This window comes from Drosophila biarmipes, chromosome 3L, assembly GCF_025231255.1.
Source record: "Drosophila biarmipes strain raj3 chromosome 3L, RU_DBia_V1.1, whole genome shotgun sequence".
Classification (NCBI taxonomy): Eukaryota; Metazoa; Arthropoda; class Insecta; order Diptera; family Drosophilidae; genus Drosophila; species Drosophila biarmipes.
In genome coordinates, this window is record NC_066613.1 from 27693260 (window position 1) to 27713709 (window position 20450).

General features: G+C 48.4%; 6 protein-coding genes across 11 annotated transcripts; 5 read left to right on the forward strand and 1 right to left on the reverse strand.

Annotated features, from left to right (window-relative positions):
* The first annotated feature begins 203 nt into the window (after nucleotides 1-203).
* On the forward strand, nucleotides 204-1959 carry LOC108031345 (retinoid-inducible serine carboxypeptidase). Its single transcript, XM_017104612.3, has 4 exons — nucleotides 204-359; nucleotides 428-1213; nucleotides 1276-1461; nucleotides 1519-1959. The coding sequence occupies exons 1-4, from the start codon at nucleotides 308-310 to the stop codon at nucleotides 1812-1814; spliced, it is 1320 nt and encodes a 439-aa protein (XP_016960101.1). The 5' UTR covers nucleotides 204-307; the 3' UTR covers nucleotides 1815-1959.
* Nucleotides 1960-2631: 672 nt separating this feature from the next.
* LOC108031217 (retinoid-inducible serine carboxypeptidase) lies at nucleotides 2632-4767 on the forward strand. The gene is made up of 4 exons (XM_017104455.3): nucleotides 2632-2761; nucleotides 3315-4106; nucleotides 4163-4348; nucleotides 4418-4767. Exons 1-4 carry the CDS (start codon nucleotides 2695-2697, stop codon nucleotides 4711-4713), a joined length of 1341 nt encoding a protein of 446 aa, XP_016959944.1. The 5' UTR covers nucleotides 2632-2694; the 3' UTR covers nucleotides 4714-4767.
* A 330-nt stretch (nucleotides 4768-5097) lies between these two features.
* On the forward strand, nucleotides 5098-8161 carry LOC108030004 (uncharacterized). 2 transcript variants are annotated; one of them, XR_007763770.1, is made up of 3 exons: nucleotides 5098-5706; nucleotides 6209-7944; nucleotides 8015-8161. XR_007763770.1 is itself a non-coding variant. In XM_017102522.3 (2 exons), the coding sequence occupies exons 1-2, from the start codon at nucleotides 5596-5598 to the stop codon at nucleotides 7817-7819; spliced, it is 1722 nt and encodes a 573-aa protein (XP_016958011.1). In that variant the 5' UTR covers nucleotides 5098-5595; the 3' UTR covers nucleotides 7820-7989. The 2 variants fall into 2 exon arrangements, 1 of the variants encoding a protein (XP_016958011.1); XM_017102522.3 differs by lacking the exon at nucleotides 8015-8161 and having other exon boundaries at nucleotides 6209-7989.
* LOC108030017 (zinc finger protein 239) lies at nucleotides 8153-11028 on the reverse strand. 5 transcript variants are annotated; one of them, XM_050886440.1, is made up of 3 exons: nucleotides 11010-11028; nucleotides 9591-9648; nucleotides 8153-9523 (listed from the first exon to the last, which is right to left on the reverse strand). In XM_050886440.1, the coding sequence occupies exon 3, from the start codon at nucleotides 9520-9522 to the stop codon at nucleotides 8521-8523; it is 1002 nt and encodes a 333-aa protein (XP_050742397.1). In that variant the 5' UTR covers nucleotide 9523; nucleotides 9591-9648; nucleotides 11010-11028; the 3' UTR covers nucleotides 8153-8520. The 5 variants fall into 5 exon arrangements, with proteins under 5 accessions (XP_050742397.1, XP_016958025.1, XP_016958035.1 ...); XM_017102536.3 differs by lacking the exon at nucleotides 11010-11028 and adding an exon at nucleotides 10899-11004; XM_017102546.3 differs by lacking the exon at nucleotides 11010-11028 and adding an exon at nucleotides 10966-10984.
* LOC122817734 (uncharacterized) lies at nucleotides 10720-12328 on the forward strand. The gene is made up of 3 exons (XM_017102512.3): nucleotides 10720-11145; nucleotides 11196-11609; nucleotides 11668-12328. Exons 2-3 carry the CDS (start codon nucleotides 11196-11198, stop codon nucleotides 12139-12141), a joined length of 888 nt encoding a protein of 295 aa, XP_016958001.1. The 5' UTR covers nucleotides 10720-11145; the 3' UTR covers nucleotides 12142-12328.
* Nucleotides 12329-12464: 136 nt separating this feature from the next.
* Nucleotides 12465-16326, forward strand: LOC108029984 (proteoglycan 4). The gene is made up of 3 exons (XM_017102497.3): nucleotides 12465-12855; nucleotides 12912-13248; nucleotides 13308-16326. The coding sequence occupies exons 2-3, from the start codon at nucleotides 13217-13219 to the stop codon at nucleotides 16171-16173; spliced, it is 2898 nt and encodes a 965-aa protein (XP_016957986.1). The 5' UTR covers nucleotides 12465-12855; nucleotides 12912-13216; the 3' UTR covers nucleotides 16174-16326.
* Nucleotides 16327-20450: the final 4124 nt, after the last annotated feature.

The following is a 20450-nucleotide window of genomic DNA, read 5'->3' on the forward strand; positions in this document are numbered from 1 at the left end:
AAATCAAGCGTCCTTTTGCTGTTGGTGCTGTCGTTATCAACATTTACTCCAAAAAGATTGCTGACTAGAAACACATTTTTTGAATTCGAATTAAATAAAATGTTTAAATATAGTTTAGTGCTTAGATAAATGCTATTATTAAATACTATTCTTAATATTAACATGCGCTGCGCTGAACACAACATAGAACCTGTTCTACAACAACAATCTATCAATTTTGCAAAACCACTATCAAATGACCACTGCTACTGATAATGGCCTACCCTTTAAATAGAGCTACTACCTACGTTGTCACTCCCAGTTGAAGATGTTGACTTGGCTGATGACATTGCTGGCGTTATTCGCCGCCTTGGTTCAAGGTAAGAATCATAGGACGAACGCTATCTCGGAGAGGAAAAATGTAAAGTTATATATAAATGGAAACTAGGCAAACCTGGCTATGGTCCCGGGGAGCAGGACTGGGGCTACGTGGACGTGCGTCCCGGTGCCCACATGTTCTACTGGCTGTACTACACCACCGCCAATGTTTCCAGCTACACGGAACGACCCCTGGCCATTTGGCTCCAGGGAGGTCCTGGTGCCTCCTCCACGGGCTACGGAAACTTCGAGGAACTCGGTCCAGTGGACCTGTACGGCAACTGGCGCAGCTGGACCTGGGTGAACGACATGAATGTCCTGTTCATCGACAATCCCGTGGGCAGTGGCTTCAGCTACGTGGATAACACGGCGCACTTCACGGCCACCAACAAGGAGATTGCCCTCGACTTGGTGGAGCTGATGAAGGGCTTCTACGCCCTGCACCCTGAGTTCGAGGAGGTGCCGCTGCACATCTTCTGCGAGAGTTACGGCGGAAAGATGGCTCCGGAGTTCGCCCTGGAGCTCTGGAACGCCAAGGAGCGGGGCGAGGTGAAGAGCAACCTCACCTCGGTGGCCCTGGGGGATCCTTGGACATCGCCCATCGACTCTGTACTGGCCTGGGGACCTTTCCTCAAGGAACTGGGCATTGTGGACCACGAGGGATACAACGCCATTCAGGAGGCGGCCAACTTCACGGCGCAGTTGGTGGAGGAGGAGCGCTGGATCCAGGCCACCTACCAGTGGGGCAACACCCAGTGGGAGGTGTTGAAGGCCTCCAAGGGCGTGGACTTCTACAATGTGCTGAAGGAGACGAAGGGCGGGCTCTACCAGAGGCAAAAGGCCTTGACAACCGAAGGTGATCCATCGCTTCACTTCAAAATGAAATGGTCTTTTTAATCTGTGAAACTCTTCCTGCAGAACGTATATATCGCACCATGGTAAAGTACGACATTGATGAGGATCGCACTCAAATTCTGGAGGAGCTGATGAGGGGTCCTGTGGCGGAAACCCTGGGAATCCCCTCGAATGTGGTCTGGGGATCGCAGAGTGGTACCACCTTCGACATCCACAGAACCGACTTCATGAAGCCCGTCGTCCACATTGGTGAGAGCCTATCGCGGAGATATGCATATTGTAACCTAACGACCTGTTAAACTTCAGTCAACGAACTGCTGGAGAAGACTCCTCTGAAGGTGGGTGTGTTTTCCGGTGGCCTGGACCTGATCTGCGCCACTCCGGGCACCGTCAACTGGATAGCGAAGCTGGACTGGAGCCGCAAGGACGAGTACCTGGCTGCTCCTCGGAACGCCATCACCGTGGACCGCATATTGGAGGGCTACCAAAAGTCGGGCGGCAACTTCACCATGTTCTGGATCAACCGAAGTGGTCACATGGCTCCGGCGGACAATTCAGCGGCCATGAGTCACATCCTGCGGGAGTTTACCACCTTTGGGTAGAAATGCCCTTCTAAAAACAGGAGGCAAATACATCGTTTTTTAAGGGGACAGTAATTTACATTGTTTACTTTAAAAGCATTACAAGTAAAATTTCTTGGAAATCTGTCAAATAAATAAATAGGCCTTTTCCCACTACATAATCCAATTTGTTGTCTACATTCTTTACTTATAAGTGCCTTGCTTTATTGGGTAAAATTTAAAATAACATATTTCGAGTAAATGTTGGGTATTTCTTTTCTGGTTCTGGGAGGATAAGCTACAGAACCCATTTTAACAAAAGTCATTTAGGTCATACATTTTTAACATTCTATTAGTAAATTTACTGCCTAACAACAAATTACTCCTGAAGAATGTGGTCTAAATGTGTGCTAATTCTTTTCTAAATATGTTCGAATATATATTTCGATTATGTAATTATAAACCTATAACATAACAAGGCTTCTAAATAAAGAGCTATGAGAGGTGCTTTCCTTATCTCTCAGAGATGTCACATGGGATAGACTGCAACTGAAAGCGAAAAACAAGTGGAAGAGCCCTGGAAAAACCACTCAAGATAGCATAGTGCAATCTATGCCACATTTTCGGACGACTTAGGGGCTCTTCCCAAACGTGTGACACGGAGATTTGCCCAAACGGACAAGTGTCTAGCTGAGATTGACCAAAGAGCCGCGTCATCGTCCAGCGAAGGGCCATAAATACTCTGCAAACAAACTCCCCCGCCGAAGATTACGAATTCCAGGTGTGTCAGGTATGTCAGGTGCTCAGGCTACTTTACCTTCGACGTCTGGGAGCAACCTGCGGTCATTCGGCGGTGGAACTGCCAAGTGTTCGGTTGGTTCTCAGCGGTGTCTCTGGGAATCGGAGTTGGAATCGGTGCGCCATGACTGGACGGGTTATCATCGCTCTGTTGGCCCTGCTGGGTATTGCCAGCTTGGGTTCTGTCGACGGTGAGTAGCCCGTTTTATATTCCGATCAGGGGTGCTAATCGCGGAGAAAGTGTTCCAAAGCAAGCGGTTTTTACGACTCGTGGAGCAGGTCAGCGAAAGAACCGCAAAAACTATCACTTACTTTCAGAGCTCAAGTCTGGGCACTTAAGTCTTTTATTACGATTATCTTCTTGATTTATTGATCGCCATTCATTTTCTTGAGATGTCTAGCACTCTCTATGGGGCAATATAATCACCTATCTCCAATATCTATGACAATTAATCTTATCTAAGTGGCTACTCATGCAGCCATTTAATATACTTAGCGGCTAGATTACGCTCAAGTCTTCCCCAGAAATCAGGGACTGCCACCAAAGTACGTTTATGCGTGGGTAAAATACAATGTTCTAAGACCTTTGTTTAATAGGAAAGAAAAAGATTTCAAATTATTAATGTAAATGGAAAGTCAGTACTTAAGCATATCAGTGTTGAAAATTGGGGAGATCAAATGGGAAAGTACACGAAAACAATGAATAAAAAATATTTGATAACACTAAACCAAACGTATCTTCAGCTCGAAAGGGCTATGGCTCCGGGGAGCAGGACTGGGGCTTTGTGGATGTCCGGACCGGCGCCCACATGTTCTACTGGCTGTACTACACCACCGCCAACGTCTCCAGCTACACGGAGCGTCCTCTGGCCATTTGGCTCCAAGGAGGTCCTGGTGCCTCCTCCACGGGCTACGGAAACTTTGAGGAGCTGGGTCCTCTGAAGCTCGATGGCAGCTACCGGGACTGGACCTGGGTGAAGGACATGAACGTGATGTTCATCGACAACCCCGTGGGCAGTGGCTTCAGCTACGTGGACGGCTCCTCCTACTACACGACCACCAACAAGCAGATTGCCCTGGACCTGGTGGAGCTGATGAAGGGCTTCTACAAGAACCACCCGGAGTTCAAGACCGTGCCCTTGCACATCTTCTGCGAGAGCTACGGCGGCAAGATGGCTCCCGAGTTCGCCCTGGAGCTGGAGTACGCCATCCAGCGAGGAGAGATCGAGAGTAACTTTGTTTCGGTGGCTCTGGGGGATCCTTGGACCTCGCCCATTGATTCTGTGCTCTCGTGGGCTCCCTTCCTGCTGCAGCTGGGCATCGTGGACCAGGATGGCCACGACAAGATCGAGGCTTCGGCCCTGAAGACAAAGGACTATGTGGACCGTGAGAAGTGGACACAGGCCACTCTGCAGTGGAGCTCCACTCAGTCGGTGGTGCTGCGCGAGTCCAAGGGCGTGGACTTCTACAATGTGGAGACCCCGACCCTGGGTGATCAGTACAGGGTGATGGCCCGGGCTGCCATGACGCCAGAGGGTAGGGATCTGAAGTGTCTGCCTAGCCGAAGCTAACGTCACCATCTCTTCCGACAGAGCTCATGTACCGCACTCTGGTGAAATTCGACGTGGACGAGGATCGGGACCAGCTGCTGGAGGACCTGATGCTGGGACCCGTCACCGAGGCCCTGGGAATCGACACCGGGGTCAAGTGGGGCGCCCAGAGCGGCACCACCTTCACCAGGCTGATGGGTGATTTCATGAAGCCAGCCGTGCATGTTGGTAGGTTATGCTGTTCCTTATAGTCTCATTTACTTTAATCGAGATAAAAAACTATTTTTTATAACTAAGTGGGTGAGCTGCTAAGCAACACCACCGTGAAAGTGGGCGTCTTCTCCGGAGGCCTTGACCTCATCTGCGCCACTCCGGGAGCCGTCAATTGGATCGCCGACATGGAGTGGACCGACAAGGCGTCGTACGAGGCCGCCTCCCGCGTGGGAATCACCGTGGATCGGGTTTTGGAGGGCTACGAAAAGACCTATGGTAACTTCAGCATGTTCTGGGTGAACCGGGCTGGTCACATGGTCCCCGCTGACAACCCGGCTGCGATGTCGCACATCCTGCGACACTTCACCCGGTTCGGTTAATATGGGGGTAGTGAAGAGGTGATGACGAACGAATAAAGATTATTTTGCAATGAATAGAGTCTAGTTGTTTTTAAATTAATTAGTTGAGCTTTGGTTGCTAGTGAACGTAATTTAGAAAAACATAGTATAATCAACATTTTTGTGGCCAAGACCAAGCATTTCCCTGCTTGTTTTTAGTGCTTTCTTAAAATTTGTTTATCCGGTGAAACTTCTTTTTCAAAAATAAACAATGCAATATAGTAACAAAATAAAACCAGTACATTTCCTTTCAAATTTAGCGCGCAACGATCCTTTTGTACAAGAGCGATCGCCTGCGGCGTTGCCACCTGGCTGAAGTAACAGTAAAGTTGTCGCATGCGCAGTTGCACCCTCTCAGCTGTGCTGCCACACGCACACACACGGCGGCGTTCGCTCTCTTTCCGACTGACGTTGCGCATGCTACGGCAGCGGCAGAAAAAACAACGCGAGATAAAGCGGCAGCTATTTTTGTATGGGTCGTCGACTAGTCCACACGGACATCGGAAAATACGCGAGGGCGGCGCACGGCCAGTTGGAAAATCACTATCAGCAGGGCACACAAAGCACGGAGAAGCAGAGGAAAGCCGCGAGCCAAGCCAAAGTACACGGAAAGGCCGAGGAAAGCCAGAACAGCAATGACGAAATGATTTGAATTCGCTTGCCACTCGCAGTCAACGCGCATAATCGTAGCCATCGCACACACACGGGCGAACGGGCCCACACACACACGGGCGAGAGCGAGTGCGGCCGAGTAGGGTGAAAGGGGCGGGCGGAACCGAGTGGGCGCAGCAGCAACAACAAGAAACAAGAACACGACGAAAACAAACGGCAATTGCCGTGTGAACTGCACGGAAAACACAAACAATGCGGATACGCGAGAAGCGCAAGTTGCAGAGGGAGGAGAGGAGGGGGGAGAGGGAGAAGAAGGAGCACAAGGAGTCCTCCAAGGCGCAGGACAACAACAACAAGGAGAAGGTGAGTGGCCACAGTGAAGCCCCCCTAAGTGTTTCGCAACAAAGAGACTTTGTGCTTATCAGAACGCTCGACTTAATGTTATGATCTTGAAATTATCAGTCTGGATCTATAAGCAACGTTATAGAGACTAGAGTTAACTCAATTTTGTTTTAATAACAATAACCCTGTATAAAAATACTTGCATACACCTGGGTATCACATTTTCTATTTAAAAACACCTGAGCGAAAATACGGCTGTTTTCGGAACTGTTTTTTATGTTGACCTAATATTTCTTCGAAAGCATTATTATTAGCGTAACTTTTCCTAGTATATGTCATTGTAAAGCGTTGAACATAATGATGTAGATAGTCTCTTGTCTGAAAGAAACACTTATCTTTAACAAAATGAGCTTTACTTCTGCCACATACGTATCTAAATCCATTAGGAGTCCTCATCCATAGTGGTTGTCTTGCCTTATCTCGACTGTATTTACCCTTACAACTCCCTTTTCTTGTTGCCCAGCCCACCGACCCGGAGGGTCCCTCACCAGCTCACGCGCCTGCGCCTGCTCCGGCACCCACTGTGACCCCACCGCCCAGCCTGCCGGCGGCCGAGAAGGTGGCCTTCGACAACCGCATCAAGCGCAAGAACGTCCTGGCCCTCAACGAAAAGGTGGCCGCTCTGCGGGAGTACGATCGTCTGCCTGTCTACAAGCACGTGGGCCGGCTGTTCAACTGCAGTCCGGACCAGATCAAGCGGATCGTGCAGCAGCGCCAGGAGATCCTAAACGCGTGGGACCAGCGGACGCGTCGCAGCCAGGATGCCAAGACCATGGAGACGAAGACCGTGCGAGTATCGATGCTGGGCAAGGCCGTGTACGACTGGTTGCGGCGCATGATGTACTACAGGGACTTCAGCATCACCGACGGACTCATTCAGAAGATGGCCTTGCAGTTCAAGAGCTCCATGGGCCTGGCCCACTTCTTCCCACACCAGGAGTGGTGCGACAAGTTCCGGCGCACCTACAACATCCAGCACAGCGACACCAGGCTGCTGAAGGTCGGCTACACGCAGGGCTACTCGGTGCAGATCAAAGACATCGTCAAGGACGTCATGTCCGAGTGCATGCCAGAGAGCGGGCCGCGAAGCGAGGCGCACGAGGACGACGAGGAAGTCAGCTTGGGCAGTCCGCTGAGTAGCAATCCCCGCAGCTGCGGCGATGACGAGGATGACGAGGTGGATGTGGACGGGGGCGGTGCCAGCGGAAGGGAGGATGAGCTGGAGGAGGAGCCCGATGTAAAGCCCTCGTTGAGTGAACTGAATTTGGCCAGGGCTCTGCAGCCTTTGCCACCTTTGGTGAGATTACCCCTGCAGACTAACACCCCACCAGGCACGTCCCAAAAAGTGCTCCTGGCCACTCCCATTGTGCCGCCGCAGGCGGGTGGACAGCCCATGACCATGACCATCATACCACTGGCCACCCTGGCCCAGAGCATCACACAGATTCCTGCCCCGCAGCAGCAGGACAAGGGTCCTGCGGTGCCGCCGCCCAAACTAGAAATCAAGCAGGAAAAGGACATCAAAATGGAGCCTAAGGACCCAGAAGAGTTTCACGCGGAGCAGACGGAGACCGAGCCGCAGCAGAACGAAGCTCAGGCACCAAGCGAGAAGGAGTTGGAAATGCCACCCACAGTGCAAATTAAAGTGGAGCCCGAGCCTGAGCCTGAGCTGGAAACGGAAATGGAAATGGAAGAGGAGCCAGCGGATCTCGATGAAGATGCGAACAATGGTCGCTCTAGTGTCACCTCGCTGGCCGAGGTCCTTGCAGCCAATGTGTGTGAGGACGAGATGGAGTATATCGAGCGGATGCGGCAGCGTTCGCCGGCGGCGATCGAAATTCCGCTGAATCCTCGCCAGGGCACCAAGCGTCGTCATGAATCCGGACAGGACGACAACAACAACGGCGAATCCGGTCAAGGAAGTAGGTCGTCGAGTGTCATCAGCTGCGCCGATGCCCGCAAGTACCTAAAGCTCCTCGAGGAGTTTGCTCTGTACAAGGAGAACTACCGGCTGATTGGGCTCATCACACGAGCCGATGAAGTGATGCGCGAAATGGACGACAATGTGGCGTAGGACGAGCCAAACAGCACGAGTTGGCCGAGAAGGAGAGGCAGCTGCAGCCAAAGAGCATTAGCGATGCAAACGGGAGCATCTAGAAGATGCAGATCGGTCGGATGCAATCAATCATTAGATCTAAGGTAACTCTAATTTGTACGCAACCCCAATAAACGCAATCAAACTTATGTCTGCGCTCTCACGTAATTTCAGTGTTCGCGATTTACCATTTGGCAACACAGAAGGTGGCTAATGAAATATTGCCTGATCTTATGTATCTGAACTTAAATCTTAACCGGTGCCTATCTCGGACGCGCTTTAAAATGCGAATTAAGCCGAAATCAAAATCAATTTTTAAATTTATTAGTTGTTTTTTTATTTGCTCACGTATTGAGATAACAATTCTGCATCTGTGTGAATACAGTGATAACGTTTCTTAATCAAACGTCTACAAAACGTCTTGCTTAGCTTAAATGATTATAAAGGTCACGCGTTAGCACTAGGATATTGTTTAGTTTAATATTAATTAGAGCACTGGTAATCATTCTTACTGGACTTTGGACGCAGAGATCAATTAAATGAGTTTTCTTAGGTGTGCGTTCGTTTTGAAAATGTAATGAAAGACTTTCGACATTGAGAACACTTTAACGGTCGATCTCCTGTGTGGGTTTCCAGTTAGGATAGGAGATTCTTTAAAGGACTTTGGACTTGGGAACACTCTAAGACTGTTCTCCTATGTGGACTCGCAAGTGCTTTTTTCGATTTGAAAGTTGATTGAAGGACTTTGGGCATTGGGAACACTTAAAGGGCCGTTCACCTGTGTGCGTTCGCAAGTGTCCTTTTAGGTTTGAAGATTGTGCAAATGACTTGGGACATTGGGAACACTTGTAAGGACGTTCTCCTGTGTGTAAGCGCATGTGTGTTCGAAGACTTGCTTTAGCAGTATAAGACTTTGGACATTGGGAACACTTGAAGGGTCGTGTTTCTGTGTGTCGGAGGATGTGTGATTGAAGACTTGAACTGCTTATAAAAGCCATTGGGCATTCTGAGCACTTGAAAGGTCGTTCACCTGTGTGGGTTCGCAAGTGCAGTTTCATATTTGTAAGGTGAATGAAAGACCTTGGGCATTGGGAACACTTAAAGGGTCGATCGCCTGTGTGCGTTCGCACGTGTCCTTTTAGGTTCGAAGAAGCTGCAAAAGACTTGGGACATTGGGAACACTTGAAGGGGCGTTCTCCTGTGTGTGAGCACATGTGTGATTGAAGACTTGCTTTAGCAGTATAAGATTTTGGACATAGGGAACACTTAAAAGATCGTTTTCCGGTTTTTCTCTTATCAGAACTGCCTGTCTTCGTTTGGAAAACGGTCTGATCTGTTTCGCAGTTCGTTTTTTGGACACCATCTCCACTTTGTTCAGCCCCTTCGGTGGTTTCTTTCTCATATAATTCTTCACCATCGCCTTCCTCTTCCCTTAAATCATTAAAGAAGCAGAAGAACTGGTAGCTCCTTTCGTATGTTTCAATAATATCGAAGGCATTCTGGGCATACTGCAGGCAGGATTCGCAAATGGTTTCAGGAAGTTGGTCATCTTTTTCCACCTTACAGCCAGTGCATTGATAAATCATATTTCCAATAGAAATGCCCGATTCATGATTGGAATCGAAAATGTCGAACATGTTTTTGTGATTTACTAGACAAACACGACATATCGAGGACTCCATCCTGAAATTACAAAAATATAAACACTTAACAAATAGTTTTTTAATAATATAAAAATGTTATAATGTACCTGTTTTAACTTGTTGTTTGTAGTGACAAATTGGATGCTAGCATTTATTCCAGAATTTCTGTGTGATTAAATATAGAAATAAGAACAATAAGTGGAGGCTCGAATAGGCAAAGAGTAACTTTCGAACTGATTTCAATAGGCGAAACTTTGACTTTAATACATATTTTGCGGGTCAAGTAGTAGTTATTCAGGGTTTTACCTGGCTCTTTAGCGGTCGTAAGTGTCCCAAATAGTAATTACCTTAACCTTACCCTTTTGCGGAGTATGTTTATGACACGCAATCTTTTCAGGGCGCTTCGGTATTGCTACTTTGAAATCTTCTCAAGCACTGGGAACACTTAAGGGTGCTACACGGTAAACTATAAGATAGTTCTTCTCCCGCCGAAAGCCTTTGAGCAGTGGTAACACTTTAAAGGTCACCACGGAAGCTCTACTGTTGGCGACCCTCTTATCAACAATCAATCACCCCCTATCATAAATGGTATCTGACAAGTAGAAATTGTATGCATTTCAAGATAAGTTAACATTTGTTATGTACTTCGCTTCGTTGAAAGCATCTCGGGTTATAGGTGTCTTTGGTTTCAAAGTGTTATTTTGTACGCCGTTTGTCGCCCAACGAACCTTCCAGTGTTGACCTATGCTGTGTTCTCACAGCTAAGTCCACACAATCACGGCCAGATGAATAGTCGCGCTGATTTCGCTGGTGAAGTGCGCATGTCTGCCCTTAGTTCAGCTTCTTCTTGTTTCGCCGCGCGGGAGGTCACCCACGAGCACCCAACCACCCACACACTCACACATGTGACCACAGAGAGCAGCGCCCAAGCAAATAACGGAACAACGAGGTCAATCATGAAATGCAATCTTGTTTGAGAGGTACTTTTGCGGGTATTTTTGGAACTCTTTCCCCACTCAGTGGATGGCTCCTGAAAAAGAGTTATAAATACTTCTGCACTTGGCTGACTAAAGGCCGACAATCTTGATTGGGGCTCGAATGGGCGAATGCGCATGTCTGCCCTTAGCTAAATCGGAATACTTCTCACTGCTCGCTCTCTCTCTCCCGCACACACGTGCACCGAAATGGCGGGGGAGTTGGAGCTCTTTGTTTGTAAATACGCCGTTACAGAGTGCAAAAATGGGGCGAAATACGAAAGGAAAAGTGAGTGAAGGAAAGGTACAGAACCAACTCAGTTTAAGCAGACTTCAAGAGCACTGGAAATGCCTGGCAGTCAAATGATTTATTGCGCATTTCCACACGCACACATGCACGTCCGTCAGCCGACTAATCAATCACTCAATCGAGACACTTACACACGCACACCCGCTCAATTCCGCTCTACATCAGTCAGTTCGTGATTGTCGCTCGAGGAGAACATACGCTTGGGACGCCGGTCGGTCGCCAGGTGGTGGGAATATACATACATATATGTCCAGATCCAGAGCAGCAACAACAGCCAGTGGGGTTGTGTGCGGCGTTTTCCAGCACTGAACGGACTGGTCTGGCAACCCCGGCGACTTGTAAACAACGCCAGCTGACTGGCGTGAAACAACAAAAAAGGTAAATATTTATGTTTAAGTGAAACCCCAAACTAAGAACTCCTTTTTTAGATGGCAGCTGCGCTTCCAGATCGCTTTAGTGCGGGCAAAAGACAGTTCTGGCGCGAGTTCTTGGCGCTATATCAGGGAATGCCCGAGCTGTGGGACGTCCACCATGTCAATTACCGGAACAAGGAGCTGCGGAACCGGGCCTACGAGTTGCTGGAGAGGAAGCTCCGGGAGATCCAGCCGAATGCCACGCGCACCGAGGTGGGCAGGCGCATCAACATATTTCGCACCAATTACAGGCGGGAGCAGATGCGAATCCTCAAGCAGAAGGAGCTGGGACTGCACTCCGACCTCTGCAAGCCCACCCTCTGGTTCTACGACTACATGGGCTTCCTCCTGACCCAGGAGACCTTCCAGCACAGGACCAGAAAAGGTCGAGGGGGCAGACAGAAGCCGGTGCTCAGGCCCGAAAAGGACGTGGGTTGAGGCCTTGGTCCAGAATAGGTGCCAGTTTTAACATATGCATATTCCGCAGGACAAATACAACTCGAAAAGCGAAGATCTCAACACGGACAGCGTTTGTGATTGGCCCATGGGTAATGAAAACGTCGTAAGCCACCCACCCGAAGATGCGGATCCACATTCCGAGGAGGGTCCCCTGCTCAGCCCCAAAGTGGAGATAATTGAGCCCGAGGAAGGGCGCCCAACGAATGGAATGGAGCATACTGAGGTCAAGGAGGAAGCGTGTGCTGGGGATTCATTGAATGCCAGAGAACCCGCCAGCCCGCCCCAACCGGAGCCCGAACATGAACGAGGCACTGCCAACACTGTTCTCAGCGAAGCCTCCGAAGTGCTGGCCAGATCCTGGGCCATTCAGTACGAGGAAATGGCGCCCACGCAACGCATCCTGGCCAGAAAGGCCATCGCGGACATCCTGTTCGAAGGATGCATGGGCAACCTGCGAATAAACCGCGGGGAACAGCGCAGCACCGTGGCAAATAATCTCTAATCTTCGATTCACTAGAATCGAGTGAATTCCTGCATTTGTTACAGTACGATTAATGCGTGAAGTGAGTCCAGGCTCTGAAATATTAGATTTAATCGCACAATTATTTCGACTATTATTTGCCACCAAACCTCTCAGGCCATAATTACTATTTTAAACTTATTGAAATACATCGATAAACGAAGAATACCGAGTACAAGAATTAATTCTCAGTGAGTGCGAAATGAAAACAACTTTAATTGTATCCAAGATATCTTATCTGCATTTAAATTTCCCGCCCAAAACCGCAGTGTTGGATATCGATAACAGGAAGCCATAGAAATTGGCAACGGGCTGTTTTTTTATCGTGACACGCTTCAGTGCCGTGGCAACTATTTATCCTGAGCCTGTTTTGCTATGCGCTCGTTCTATCATCCCTAAAACAGAGTCCTTCCCTGCAGATGTTTTATAATTTACGTTTATTGTTTCTGAGTACTAAAGTCGTTCTATGGCGGAATTGAGTACCTGACATATCTTTGGGCGCCAGCCGTGCCTAAACACAGTCACGCACACATCTCTTTTCTGCAGTTGTTTTTATTCTGTTTGGGAAGGATAAATAGGAGAATTTCAGAACTACCTGGCTTTCTAACGCGCTGCGCATGCGCAGGTCCTTGCATTCACTTGCGCCTTGGGTTTGGAGGACTGAGCACCATTAGCAAGGGACTGACGCAATTTCTGGTGAGTGGTTGTCTATGTCTTGCGTGTCGCCAACAACTTAGGCTTTTATATTGCAGGTACAGTTGCGGGCGCTCCATTGCTAGGATACATTAGGGCCAGGTGTTCCAACTAGCCTACTCAAATAAGTCGTTGAACTCAGAGGGAAGCTTAACTCCCAGGACTTTAAGGGATCCCGCCAGATATGGACACGCCTCGGTTGAGCTAGGCCCTAATTCGCCATGCGTTTGCAAGCTTTTCGATTTTATCGCCAAACTGCGATTTATGTACAAAACTAACAGTCGCTTATCAATAGTTGAAATGTCTGCTATGCATTAGTATTAAGCTGCACACTTCCGCCTTACGAATCTCTCGATAACGGTCTATGATGCAAAAGTGCAGCGACTTGGGAACTAAGTGAGTAGTAACACTATCCAATAAATCTCTACAGCACGACTAATCAATCGCAATTGCAGGGCGTGGCAGCACTTCGTGCGCTTTGGGCAGAACAACCTGAAGGTAAGGAAGGGCCCGGACGGTCACTACTTGGAGAGCAGATGTCGCGAAGAGCTGCAGAAGTCGCTACCTGCAGAGTCGTTCGAGGAACTGATGGCCTGGGTGGCAAAGTGGCTGAAGCGCCTGGACGAGAAGAACGCTATGGTACGCCAGCAAGAGTTGTCGCCGCAGGACCCAAAAGATAAGGTTTCCGATAAGGATCTGCCTGCGGGGAAGCAGGGCGACAAGAAAACATCCGCTGATCCCGCAGTTGTGGACCTTTGCAGCGATGGAGAGGATGGGGAGTCCGTCGGCCGCTTCCCTGATGGGGAAGCCTTGGACTCCGAATCGGTCATCTCCAGTTCCTCACTGGTAATCCTTGACGATGAGCTGGGCGAGGTGAACTTGAAGGACTATGCGGATCACGTCGATGGAAAAATAGATGAGGCCTCTTTAAGAAAGCGGAATCGCGGGGAGGAGGCTAAGACACCTTGTAAGGCCACAAAGCAGACTTCAATGAAGGCGTTCCTGACTCCCAACAAGAAGAAGATCGAAAAGAGTCCGTCTCCTGTCTTCCGACATTCCTTAAAAAAGTATATTAAAAGATCGAAGATTCCTGCCAGTAAAGAGGCAAAGGATGTGCCAGCCAGCAATGAAAAGCGAAGTGCTCTGATCCTGCGAGAACTGAACCTTGAAGGCGGAAACAACCTGAACCTCAAAGGTGGAAACCACCTGGACCTCGAAGGCGGAAACAACTTGAATATCTCCTCTAAGGAAGAAGCGATTCCCGACGTGGTAGTTATTGATGATCTAAGCCAAGAAGATTCGGCGAATAAAAAAGAAAAGTGTGAACCCCCAAATGAAAAAACTAAACCAAAGACTCTGGCACATTATGATATCAAAGAAAAACAACCCACAGATAAAGACCAAAACCAAAATGACATCAAAAATGAGAAAATAAAGCCCAATGACCTAACTACTAACGAGATTCCACCCTGTGATTCGTCTATATCCAAAGAAATTAAATCAAAATCAGAATCTGATGTCTCAAAAGTGGCACTGAAGTGCGATGCAAAAGAGCTCTTGGGCACAAGTGAAGTGGCCAAAGAAAATAGTGAACCAAATACACATAAGGAAGGGCCAAACCTTACTATTACGAAGGATGACTCCTTTAAAAACGAGCCCATGCCTGTACAAGCGGAAATGCTATTAGCTGATCCCCAGGAAAATCAAGAACAAACTCTCCATTCCAGTATACATGCAGAGGTACAACCCGATCCGCCGTTAAATACCATACGTATTCGCAGCGATCTCGTTGCCTGCCCAATGGATACGATTCGGGTTCGCACCGATCTTTTGCAGAATCATGTGGATCGGGTACAACCAGAGGACACTCTCAATCAGTTACGGGATCATGTTGACCAGACTTCACCAGCTCAACATTCCAATCCACCGGGAGCAGCTGAAAAGCGGAAATTGCTGCCAGAAACGGCTGGAAATCAATGTGATTCGACACCGACGAGCTTCCACGGACTGGCGAAAAGACCAGCCGTAGATAACCATAATCCTACAGTAAACACCTCCAGATATCCACATCCACCGAAAATTGTGGGTCCTCCAGCACCCGCTTATGCCTCCAGATACCAGCTAATTGCACCTGCACCAGCGATTGCTTCATCAAGTGCCAATGTAAGATATCCATCAGGAGCCACTGTAGCCACGAGCAGCACTCCCAGTTATCCGTCTCAAGTTTCCGTCTCCCGTTGTCAACCAGTTATTCCTTCTGCACCGCATACGAGCAATTATCAATTAAATGGGGCTAGAGCGGGAAATCCAGCATCCATCCCTGTGAATGCTGCAGCCATTAACAATTCCAGTTATCCAGCGGCTCAGGGATCTGCTACAAACTCTAGGTACCCGCAGGAAATCCCCGTGTCTGCGGGAAATGTTACCAACCGAAGTTATCCACCGTTTATGCCTGTGGCCCCTGTCTTAGCTAACTCGGTATGGTACCCGCCACCGAGATATCCGTCATCCAATTCTGTGGCCGTTTCACTAGCGACCACGAGCTTTCAGCCAGTTTGTCCAGCCGCTCCAACCGCTTCTACCAACTACCGAGGAAGTAATTCTGTGCCTCATACAATGCCTACAGCTTCTGTTTATAAACCAGTCATGTCAGCGGTTCCAGGATCAATAGCTTCATCCATGTATCGCTCATCTAATCCTGTGGCTCCTGCAGCAGCTGCCTCTTCAAGCTTTCCGGTAACTCCGGCTCCAGGATCAGTGGAGACATCCAGATATCCCCCACATAATGCTATGGCTCCTGCACCAGTTGTGGCTTCTAGTTATCAACCAGTAAAGCCAGCGGCTCCAGGATCAGTGCTTACCTACCGATACCCTCCACCTCCACCAGTAATGTCAGCAGCACCAGGATCAACCAGATATCCCCCACCCAATCCTGTGGCTCCTGCAGCAGTTGTGTCTTCAAGCTATCAACCAGTTAGCTCAGTGGCTTCGGGATCCGTGGCTCTAAGCAGATATCCTCCACCCTATCATGTGGCTCCTGCAGCAGTTGTCACGTCCAATTATCAAAAAACCAAACCTGCGGCTCCTGCGCCTGTAGCATCCTCCAGCTATCAACCAAACAATCCTGTGGCTCCAGCTCCTCATTGTGCATCCAATAATCAACTTACTGGTTGCCCCACCAATTTGTCCAACATCATGGGCATGCTAGCCCAGGTGGAGTTCTTTGCCTATAGTCAAAAGAACCAAGAAGCATTCCATCTTGTCAACCAGCTGCGCGTGAGCCTCCAGAAGGGAGCGGCAAACAATGGCCACGCTGCCTAGGGAATTGTTTAGATTTTACCATTACATTATTATGGCTTCAAAGAATATAATTTTAAGAAATTTACTCGTTACTTTGCTAGTTTATAGAATCTGTTGAATATGCCATTGCATTTTGATACCGAATATCAAATAAAAATATTGGTCTTACTAACATTTAGTTGTTGTACTTGATACTAATTGTTCCAATTGTTATGGATTTTAAAATCTCAAAAGGTAAATCTTTTGGCCTTTCAGACTAGGGGCCTGCAAATGATTTACCCGTCTGTTGTTGATACTTCTGCACCTGTGGCACTTTAAGTTTAGCAGATGAGCTGCCACCTGCCTGCCCAACTACAGCTGCAGTGCAAATACTAGATACAACGCCTAATAAACCAATTAAAATAACCATTAACTATGAAATTATAATGATTTATGTTTTTAGTTTAATTGATCTTTAACAATTTTGTGAAATATAAGAATAAATACATACAGAAATCAAAAATAATATTTTTGTTATCTGATCTCTTACATGACTGGTACTCCAGCACTATAACTCTGACCGCTGCTGTACGCCTGCAATTTAGCTAGACAACTGCAGGGAAAAATTCAAATCACTGGGAGATGCCGATTGGGGCTGGTTCGGATGGCTCTGACGACTGCGAGCTGTTGCAGCACTTTGCACCTGTCGTCCGCCCAACGCAAGTGAAAAATCAAGCGCAGCTTTAATTGATACAACAACCGCAGTGGAAACCCAGTTCTGGGTGAGATGGGATGCTGATGCTGGGGTGCAGTTGCAGTTGCAGTTTAAGTTGCACGTGTTGCCTGCAAACTAGTCGCGGCAAAAATGCTGTAAGAACCGCCAGGCAGCTGCCGCCTGGGAGTGGGGGCATGCATAGGCTCGGGACCCCACAATCGGGAGAATCGGGGAGGAAAAGCGCCCTTCGAGGGGCCGAGTCCTAAATGGGCATTGAAATTAAATGCAGCTGCTTTAATGAAGCTGATGCTTGGTTCGCCTCGCATTCAGAGATGCCTAGTTGGCCTTTTGTCAGATTCATCTATTTTTTGTGCTGCATAATTATTTAAAAAAGCAACATCTTTTCGTTTCCTCTTCCTACAAAATCAAGAACGTTAGATTTTTAGTATAGCTTAAATTTACAAAGACACCACTGAGGGGATAGGCTAAGATGGTCGATGGATCGGATCGAATGGCCTGGTCAAATCTGTGAATATGCCACAAACGCTGCCCAGAGGGCGTGCGGTGGGCGTGGCAGCGGGCCACAGAGTGAAGTACCCGCGGTGGTCGCCGTTTTTCTCGACTTGGTGGGCGCCAACAATCTGCAACAGCAGCAATCTGCAGCAGCAGCATCAGCGGCAACAATCTGCAACAGCGAGAGCAACTGCAACACAAACAATCTGCAACACGGCGCCTTCGCCTTTTCGGGACATTTAATGGGAGTTGCCGTTGCCTTTTTTGGTGCAACGAAATCAAGCAACAAATATCTTTTTATCGCTCGGTGCTTTCCCCTTTTCCCCCCGGATGATGATGATATCGTTTGCTTGGTTTGTTTGTTCGCCTGCCGTTTGTTGGCTTATTTTCGTTCGCCAGCAGCTGTGACTTGCAACTCACAACACTGCAGTTGCATGAACGTAAACGCTTTTCGAAGTGCCTGGCCGGCGAAAGGAACAGCATTTAGGCTCAAATGATCGCAATTTGGCCAAAACCAGAGCCCAGCCCTCTGGAATCGATGCGATCATGAGCTGCACTGGATCTTTTGGATCGCGTCTGGAACGTCTGCCTAATCGATAAGCTCCAATCTGCGAAAGTAATCTCAGAAGAGGTCAATTGGAATTCCAAATCTGTTGTAATGCATTTTTGAAAAGGATTGAGCAGTACACTCCACCAATGAGCTAATATAGGTGCCAAATTGATCCTGACATTTTTTGTTATCTGTGATTAAATACATTGTACAAAAAGACATGTTTATTAAGCCTGTGTTCCCAGACAGCCTTTTGTAGCGCCCAAAAGTGGGTAAACAGTTGAACAATAACCAATTGCAGTTCCCACACATGCGGCACGCGTCGCAAGCGAAACCACCCCGATCCGGCAGATTGCAGGTGCGGACACAGTGCGATGTAGTTAGTGGCCACATAGGGGTGGGTATGCGATTCGATCTGGGCTCTGGACAGTCGGCTGCTTCCCAGCTCATCGCGAATGAGAATCGGGAATCCGGAGAGTCACACGAGAACCGAAACAGTTGCTCTTGTTTGGGAACGGGAACGGGACCGGGAGTGGGAATCCGAATCCGGGGGAAATACCTTCCAAGGCGAGGGTGGGTGGCAACCTCGAGTCGTGTGAACTTGGGCGAGGAGTTGCCCACAGACTAATGAGAATCTCTGGAGCATGCGCAACGAGCTTAGCAACCGAAAGAGGCATTCAAATTGAGTTGGAGCAGCTTTTCTCAGGAGGTGTGTCTGGCATAATGTGGGAATCAGACCCAGAATGCGGCTGGGAACGGGAGTGGGTATGGGAAGAATGCCTCTGGATTTTCGGGCTCCTCTCGGGCTCCGTTGACCAGCGCAATTACATGATCAAAAATTCTCCTCGCACTTTTTGCCGCCTTTGCAGCTCCGAAATATCTCGAGAGCCTTTCGCATGACCACAGTGTGGGACTGAGAACTGATTCAGATTCGGGTACTTATGGCTGCGGATATGTACGAGTATTCGCTATCCCGCCTGCATCTTAATGAATTGCCGGTCATTTGGGGCCGCGCTGCTAAACGAGCATTACCTACTAAACCCCGGCCATAAGCCCCATAAAAGTTGACAAGGGCAGCTGGAAACTCAGAAATTCAGAAACCCAGCCACAATTTTGTGTTAATGATGGGCCGGGCCAGCCGAAAAAAGGATACGGCGCCTTTTGATTCTCCGCATATTTTCTGCTCCGCGTGCATTTCGAGTAATCTTTTTGTTTATTTTTGCGGCCCGAAACTTTTATGAGCCAGTGAGTAAGCCGAAAAGTTGGGCCTTCGGCGACACCTTTTAAGCGCGCCAATCGAATCAATGTTTTAACACGAGAATACCATTTCCGAAACGAGCTAATTAACGACTCCCGAAACGAAGAAAAAGTCCAAAATTCTACGAATGCCCGGGGCAGCTGCAGCTGCAAACGCAGAATTGGGCAAACGGAATTCATATTCGTTTGATTTCATTTCGCCAGCCTGCGAAAGTGAAACCGCAGCAGGTGATCCCCACTCGGCATCCTCATTTTTTGCCAACAAGTTTTGGCAATTTGAAAATCTCTGCGCTAATTACTGACGACTGGAGTTGGGAGTCGGGACTCGGGAATCGGGGATGCAGCTGCCTTGGACTCGAAATATGGGACTGGGAACGAAACTGGGGCCGAAACTGGACCTTGTTGCCTAATTGAACCCATCAATTTGGAGTTAATGAAGTGGCAGCCGGTCCAGAAAATGTCGCTGCGCGTTTTCAGCTCCAGCGACGCTGCAATTCATGAGGCATCTCTCTTTTTCGGTCGATAACGGGGCACAAAACACATTCGCCGGTGCAGGGGAGAGCTTCCTGTACAGCAGCCACTGGCTACCGTGGCAGCCGTTTAATTAGCGGGTTAATTGGCCATGAGCCAGCCCCACAGCCCCGACCCCTCCCATCCATACGCCGTATTCTACACCATCCTATACCATGTGCAGCGCCTTTCGCAGCCCCGCGATTTGGCAACTTCATTAATAACATAGATAGCCAGATTTTCCTCGCGCCAACTGCCGTTTGTCATAGAGGCGGGTACAGTGAGGAAAAAGCTTTAATTTAAACCAGTGTTTCTCTTATTCTTACCAATTGAAAACTAGAACTGAAAGTAGGCCGAGTTGTCAAATATTAAAACATAATTATATTGATAATTTAATGATTTTTACAACTGCAAGTTTACTTATTGTCGTTATAAGAAATGTGTAGTACAATATACAAATAAATAGAGGTTTCTTCGCGTGCACGAGGAATCCGCAGTGGCAGTTGGGAGCTTGGGGCTTTGGGAGGAGAGCCTCTATCGATGCTGCAGTGACAAATGATATGTTGACAACGGCCAACAGGTAGTTGCAAAATTTTGACTTTTGCTTATCGTCGAGGTGCGAGACATTATACGTGAATAAATGCGCATGAGCAGGAGGATGGGAGCCCGTCTGCGTCGGCAGCTTCATTTGCGAAATCTCCCGTTTATGATGGTCATTTACCGCCCCGCAATCACTCATTGTTATCAGCTCCGAAGAGGAGATCTTTGTTCGGA